This window comes from Onychomys torridus, chromosome 13 (genome assembly GCF_903995425.1).
Source record: "Onychomys torridus chromosome 13, mOncTor1.1, whole genome shotgun sequence".
Taxonomy (NCBI): Eukaryota; Metazoa; Chordata; class Mammalia; order Rodentia; family Cricetidae; genus Onychomys; species Onychomys torridus.
The window spans coordinates 14,452,841-14,460,705 of record NC_050455.1 but is presented as its reverse complement, the minus strand read 5'-3'; the positions used below and the strand labels follow the sequence as shown (position 1 = coordinate 14,460,705).

The 7,865-nt window shown below is 47.1% G+C and overlaps 1 protein-coding gene across 2 annotated transcripts in view; it reads left to right on the top strand.

The window, feature by feature from the left end:
* The first annotated feature begins 6,305 nt into the window (after positions 1 to 6,305).
* Positions 6,306 to 7,865, top strand: part of Rprd1a (regulation of nuclear pre-mRNA domain containing 1A) — a 55,624-nt gene continuing 54,064 nt past the window's right edge. For both annotated transcript variants that reach the window (XM_036204573.1, XM_036204575.1), the window contains exon 1: positions 6,306 to 6,605. In XM_036204573.1, the coding sequence (XP_036060466.1) occupies positions 6,455 to 6,605 (151 nt within the window). In that variant the 5' untranslated portion in view covers positions 6,306 to 6,454. The remainder of the gene's footprint in view (positions 6,606 to 7,865) is intronic.

Below are 7,865 nucleotides of genomic sequence, written 5' to 3'. Positions count from 1 at the left end.
ATAGTGAGTTCTAGGATAACAGGGCTCCCCCCCCCCCCCGCCCCCGTTTTTCGAGACAGGGTTTCTCTGTGTAGCTTTGCGCCTTTCCTGGATCTTGCTCAGTAGACCAGGCTGGCCTCGAACTCACAAAGATCCGCCTGCCTCTACCTCCTGAGTGCTGGGAGATAACAGGGCTTCATAGAGAAACATTGTCTAAGATAAGAGAGATAAATGAAAATAAATCATAAGTATGAGACACATTATTATTATTATTATTATTATTATTATTACCGATATTGTGAAAACAACAGTAACAATGTTTCTTTTGTTGTTGTTGTTTTTGTTTTTGTTTTTTGTTTTTTCTTTTCTTTTCTTTTTTTTTTTTGAGACAGGGTTTCTCTGTGTAGTTTTGGTGACTGTCCTGAATCTCACTCTGTAGACCAGGCTGGTCTTGAACTCACAGAGATCCACCTGCCTCTGCCTCCCGAGTGCTGGGATTAAAGGCGTGTACCACCACTGTCTGGCATAATGTTTCTAAGTATGGCTCCAACAGGCTGAAGTAGAAGCAGGTACTTAAGAGCAGAATACATTCCCCAACGTTTAGGTTTAGGGCAGTCACAGATGAGTAGGACTTAGGACCAACAGAAACAAGGTTCACTGAGAGTAAAACCTAGTTGGCAAGACAGCATGCATATTAAATTAGAAACAACTAATAGCACCAGTGCTGAACAAGGCTCCCAAGACACAGAACAATGTGGGTAGGAAAGAAATTGTACATGTTAGATTGGGAGGGAAGAAAAGAAGGCTGGAATAAAGTGGTTTGGAAAGACGAGGAAAGACTGCAGGAAGCAGCCAGATGGAGTCCCCAGTGAACACTGAGACCGAGAGATGCAAAGAGAGCAGCATTAAAGATCCATGTGGTTCTTGGAAGGTCTGCAGGTTTAAACTACGTGAAGGGCTGGGAATTAGGTCCAAGGAACTGGATAAATAGCAGGGCGGGCCAGGAAGACAATGAAGATAGTGGATACAGGAGAGGACACTGCAGAAGAGGTGGAGGGGAATTCCCTCTTAAACACTCTCCAAGCTTCAAGATGTCATACTATGAAAAAGGGGATAGACTGTGCTTAAGTCAGATTTAAAATGTTCTTCTTCTTGACACAGAGTCTTATTCTAATTTCCAGGCCAGTCTTGAACTCTCCATGCTGCTTACATTGGCCTGAACCTGCCAACTGCTGAGATAACAACCACACACGGGGCTGGAGAGATGGCTCAGTGGTTAAGAGCACTGACTGCTCTTCCAGAGGACCTGGGTTCAATTCCCAGCATCCAGCATCCATCCACATGGCAGTTCACAGCTGTCTGTAACTCCACTTCCAAGCAATCTGCACTTTCACAACCATACACATAAAATAAAGCTTAAACAAACAAACAAACCACACATTACCACATCTGGCTACCACTTGATGCCTTCTGAGAGCACATGATTCATTTTTCTTTTCTCCCCCCCCCCCCATCTTTTTTGGCTTTTCAAAACAGGGTTTCTCTGTGTAACAGCTCTGGTTGTCCTGGAACTCACTTTGTAGACCAGGGTGACTTTGAACTCAAAGAGATCTACCTGCCTCTGTCTCCTGAGTGCTGGGATTGAAGGTGTGCGCCCAGCTAGTACATAGTTCTTTGTTGTTGGTTTGTTTGAGACAGGAACTCTTGCAGTCCAGGCTGGCCTCCAACCATCTATTTAGCATAAGACCTTGAACTCTGATCCTGATTTCATTTCCCAAGTGTGAGTATATAGGTGTGTGCAACTATATTTAACTTTGTTAGAGTTCTTGAGCCACTGTGATTCTCAAAAGATGCTTTAGGAATTTCTGTTCTTATATATCTTTCTCAAAACTGGCTTTGAGTTCATAGAAGTCTGTCTGCCTCGGCATCTCAAGTACTGAGATTACAGGACTGCACCAACAGTTGGCTGTTAAAGTTTCTCTTCCTTCTTTCCTTTTGTCCTTCCTTCCTTCCTTCCTTCCTTCCTTCCTTCCTTCCTTCCTTCCTTCCTTCTCTCTCTCTCTCTCTCTCTCTCTCTCTCTCTCTTTCTTTCTTTCTTTGATTTGGTTTTTTGAGACAGGGTTTCTCTGTGTAACAGCTCTGAATGTCCTGGAACTCATTCTGTAGATCAGGCTGGTCTCAAAACTCACAGAGATCCTCCTGCCTCAACCTCATGAGTGCTGGGTGCTGGGATTAAAGGCTCATGCTACCACCGCCTGGCCGAAAATTTCTTATATTAATATTCAGTACATGGCAATGGCCTCTTTTGCATCCTGTGGTATTAAAATGTGCTGGATTGGTTCTGAGATCACTGAAGTAAACTGAGAAAAATTGAAGTTCTGGAGATTGAACTTGGAGTTGAGTGCATTACAAAGCAAACCTGGAGCTGGGGATGTCATGTAATTGGTAGAGTGTTTGCCTAGTTTGCACTATATCCACAGCAACTCCGAGCCCAGCCTAAGAGACAAGAGACTCTGTGTCTTAGTTAGGGTTTCTATTGCTGTGAAGAGACACCATGACCACAGCAACTCTTATAGGGAAATCATTTAATTGGGGCTTGCTTGCAATTCGGAGGTTTAGTCCATTATCATCACCATGGGAAGCAAGGCAGCATGCAGGCAGACATGGTGTTGGAGCTGAGTCCTTACATCTTGATTCAAAGGCAACAGGAAGGGAACTGTCTCACTGGGTGTAGCTTGAGCATAGGAGACCTCAAAGCCCATCTCCACAGTCACAATTCCTCCAACGAGGCCACACCTACTCCAACAAGGTCATACCTCCCATTAGTGCCACTCCCTTTGGGGGACATTTTCTTTCAAACCATCACACTCTGTCTCTAGAAACAACAACAGTAGCAACAAACCACCAGTCTAGTGAGATGGTTCAGCAGGTAAAGGGGCTTCCCACATGAGCCAGACAACCTGAGTTCAATCTCTGGAACTCAAATAAAGGTGACGTCACAGGAGAAAACCACCAGCACAGAGTTGTTTCCTGACCACCACCTGTGCATGCTCCCCACGATACACACATACAGTGGTAATAATACAAACTCACACATTTTACTGAGACACATCTATATGTAGACTCACTTACATTAATAATACCACATAAATAATGCATAAACTTATAACTGTGGTAAGGATGAAGATATAAAAGCAGTTTAAGGATCCAACTTGAATCCTTTCCCAATTCAACTGTGGAATATGTTGTGTTTTCTTCCAGACCATCTGTCACACTTAAGTACTTCTCAATTCATATAAAATACATACTTAAAAAATATCTGGGTATGGTGGTGGTTTTTTTTTTTTTTTCCTGTCAGCCTAGCTGCCACACCTGAATCTACAAATATTTTAATTACCATCAGTGCTCTGTGGTCCTGAAGTCAGCACACCGCTGACATTGGCTCAGCTGCCAAATGTAGGTTTTAATTAAATCTCTATCATTGTGTTTCCCAATAAAGACTTGGGAATCAGATGTTGGAGTGAAAAGTTGCTAGATGAGGGATGCCGAGAAGCAATCAGCCAACTTTCCTTTTTGGCCGGAGACCTAGCAAGAGAAGTGTCTCTGCACTTGTCCCAAGACCTTGAATCCCTTCTCCTTCCTGTGCGTCTCTCTGTCCTTACATCCCCTCTGTGGCCAACTAGTTGCTGCTCTTCCCCTTGATCTAAGGTTAATTTTATTAACATGGTCTCGGAGTTTCACAGTGCGATCAAAGATCCCAAAACAGTGGTGCACACTTTTAATCTAGCACTCAGAAGGCAGAGATAGACGGATCTCTCTGAGTTCAAAGCTAGTCTGGTTTAGGTAGCATGTTTCAGGACAGCTAGAGATACATAATGAGATCCTATCTCAAATGACAAAACAATAAAAAGTGCTAAATTGTAATTTTGTTTTCATACCTTAAAACAAACAAACAAACAAACAAACAAATCCACTAACTCTGTCTTTCAAATCGCTATGTGCATGTGGTGATGTGTATGCTTCACAATTGAGCTGTTTACCTGCTGTGCCAAAGTTCCACTGTTCCAAGGAACAGACCAGCTTGAACTTTAGCTCCTGGTGCAGATTACTGTTGCTCTAGGGGCTCTGCTGTTGGCAGTAGTCACCGCAAGCACCGAGGATGCATTTTTTTTTTTCATAGTCCTCAAGTTTTCAGTGAATTGTGTCTTTTTTTTTTTTTTTAATGGAATTCTTGGTCTTGAATATGATGTAAAACAGCTGATAATAAACTTTTCTGTTGAGGTTGAAGATGTTGCACAGAAATATTGGCCAGCTTTCTGAGGGTAAGAAAAGTATCTGGAGGTAGCCAGCACCCATTCCTTCTTCAGGGAGTTTTGCAGAAGGATGGATCCCATCTGCATGTGTGTGGACAGGCTGCATACACACCCTATACAGTATACACACAACACCCATATATATATATATATATATATAAAAACAAACACAAAGCGCGCGCACGCGCGCACACACACACACACACACACACACACACACACACGACACACACACACACATCAGGCAAGGTGGCACAGGTGTTTAATCCCAGGACTTGGGGCGGAGGGGCAGGCAAAGACAGTTGGATCTTTGTGAGTTCAAGGCCAGCCTGGTCTACAAAGCGAATCCCAGGACAGCCTGGGCTGTTACATAGAGAAACCCTGTCTCACCCCCAACCCCTCTGAGCGCCTCCCCCCACCCCCCACCCCCAACACACACAAACACATGGTGAACAGCTTGGTGACTGTAACTCATGTAGTCTAAGCCTTCAGGGTCTGGGTACCCTTACTTGTATGCAGAGTACAACAAAGAAGTTAGAAAAGTCATGACCCTGTGCTTCTGGTGGCACACTGTGGCCTCCTTTTGTATACTCTTCATTGGAAACAGGAGTAACTCGTAGGAGATGAGCAGTTAGCATCGAGGACACAAAGCACCTTTCAGTTCCTAGGCTTCTGGATGGAATTCAAGACACACCTGGAGGAGCAGGAAAAGCAAGTACCGAGGATCGGGCTTGGCCCAGCAGGCCACAGAGCAATGATGACTGGTGTCCATTGACTTGAACGTTAACAATCATACTCAGTTGGCAATAGCTGAGTCTGGAAAAAAAAAAAAAAAACAAGCCAAACCTTGGTGACCCCTTGGTTCTTGCTTTGCTTTTTTTAAAAATAAGTATTTATTTTATTTTTATGTGTTGTGCATGTATGTAAGCAGGTGCCAAGAAAAGGGTGTTAGAGTCCCTGGATTTGGGGTTACAAGTGGTTGTGACCTGCCCTATGTGGGTGCTGGGAATTGAAATCAGGTCCTCTGCAAGAGCAATAAACACTCTCAGTACCTGAGCCACCTCTCCAGTCCCCCACCTTTTTTTGATACAGGTTCTCACTGTCTTAAGTTGGTCTCAAATTTGCCATATAGCCAAGACTCAAATTTCTGATTCTTTCCAAGTGCTGGTATTGCAGGCATGCACTAGCAGGCCAGATTTTGTTGTTGTTGTTGTTGTTGTTGCTGTTTTTTTGTTTTTGTTTTTTTGTTTCAGAGACAGTGTTTCTATGTAGCTTTGGAGCCTGTCCTGGACTAGATCTGTAGACCAGGCTGGCCTCGAACCCACCACAGAGATCGGCCTGACTCTGCCTCCCTATTGCTGGTATTACAGGCGTGCACCACCACAACCCGGCTCAGGCCAGGTTTTTTAATGCTTTGCTGGGGAAGGAGCACAGAACTTCCTGCTCGGCAAGAACGCTACCCAGCTACCCAGCCCACATTTGTATGTTCGCTTATTTAATTACGGGACTGAGGTTTGAGCCAGGGCCTCGTGTATGCTAGGCAAGCAGTGTACCGCGGAGCTACACCCCCAGCCCTGTTTGATTTTAGACAGGGTCATACTATATATAGTACCTATGCGGACCCCCAACACTCGGCGGTTGTCACCATCAGGATTATGTGGTATTTAATGTAATCGATCATGCCTATTGTCCTCCAAAGTGGCTGCACCAATTTATATCAACGGACAAAGCTACTCAGAGATCTGTCATCACTATTAACGTAGCAGACCAGTTTTCCCTAGGAACAAGGACTCTGAAAGCCCAGTACCGCTCACCGGAGGCCTGGCCACGCCCCAGGAGGCCCGCCCCCGCCCCGCCCCGCCCCTTTTCCCTTCACTCGCTTAGTTCCCGCCTCTTCCGCTCAGAGCCCTCTTCCACTCCCGCCTCCCGGCCGCGGCGTCTCCTTTCCCAGGATGAGCAGCGCGAGGGGCGGGGCCCGGCGCATGACGTCACTGCCGGCCGGGCGCCATCTTGCTAGGTTGCGGCCGGCCTCGGACTCGGGGGTGGCGGTGGTGAGGGCGTGGGGAAGGGTGGGGTGTGGGGGCGAGGCGGCGACGAGGGCGGCGACACTCTCCTCCCCTCGGCTCCACGGCGTGGGACGGCGCGAACGTGGTTTCGGAGGGATGTCCGCCTTCTCTGAGGCGGCGCTGGAGAAGAAGCTGTCCGAGTTGAGCAACTCGCAGCAGAGCGTGCAGACCCTGTCCCTGTGGCTCATCCACCATCGCAAACACTCGCGGCCCATCGTCACGGTGTGGGAGCGGGAGCTTCGCAAAGGTGAGCGGCCAGGCGCGTCCCGCCCCGGGCTTCCCGGCTTCCTGGATCCGCGGTCCTGCTCCAGGCTCCCCGTCTCTCCCCAGGTTCCTAGCTTGCCACCCCGAACTCCCCGCGCCGGCTCCCTGAGTTCCGCCCGGGCTCCCTAGTTTTTCCCAGGTTCCTGGTAATTCGGTCCCGGAAAGCTTCCCGCGCCGCCTCCCTGCGACCTAACCCAGGTTCTTGGTGATCCAGTCCCGGGTTCTCTGATCCCGCGCCCTGCGCCGGGCTCCTAGCATCCCGCGCCGCACCCCAGTTTCTTGGATCCCGCGTCCTTTCCGTGGGTCCCGGCATCTTGCCCCTGGCACTCCGTGAACCACCCCGACTCCCTGGGACTCGGCTTTTAGCCCTGGCTCTGCGTGTCCCACCCGGGCTCTCCTGAGTCCCCGCCAGGGCTCGCGAGTACTTTCCCGGGGTCTGCGGGCGGGGGAGTAGCGTGTCCCTCTCTTCGTTCACCACGCCTCCGTGAGAACCGGTGCTTGGTCCTCGGTGACAGACTAAAAGAGTAAATAATCAAAAAAATCCCACAACCAAGAATTGGGTCAGTATCGAGAGGTTTGGGCCCAGCACCCGGTTAGAGCCCGAAACTCACGCAGTCGGCATTTTTCTCATCCTGTAGTTTTTCATGGAGGATAAGAGTAGGAAAAAAAATCAAGAAGTTGAAAGGAAAAAAAAAATGTAGGGTTGGTAGTTGTGTTCTTTCTATGATCTATCAGTTTGCTCACGCATAACTAATACAGGTATGGCAGTTTTTGAACCGCGAGTTTACTCCACGTAATGCGGAGTATACAGTGATTGTTTGGTAGGAAAAAGGATCTTGTCTGGCGAATTTTTTAGTTTTGGATTGTAGATGCCTTACCTGAAAATGACATTAATCTAAGGACCCAAAGTTCAGCGTCTTCATTTTACAGAATATTTAATAGTGATACCCATAGCAAAGCGAACCCTTTTAAACGGATGTCTTTTGCTCACTGACAACGCAAACATTCAGTTCATTTCTGCTGAGTAACTTTATGTGTAAAGAGCTAGTTTGTGTTAGACCCACAGAAAATAAAATAGGTATTGGTGGCCCGGTGTGGTGGCACACACCTTTAATCTTAGCACACAGGAGTCAGAGGCTCTCTTGTATTTGAGGTAAGGGAGCTCCAGGTCAGCCAGGGCTATATAGTACACAGTGAGATGCTGTCTTTTTTCATTGGCTTAATCTGAATTGTACCTTTAATT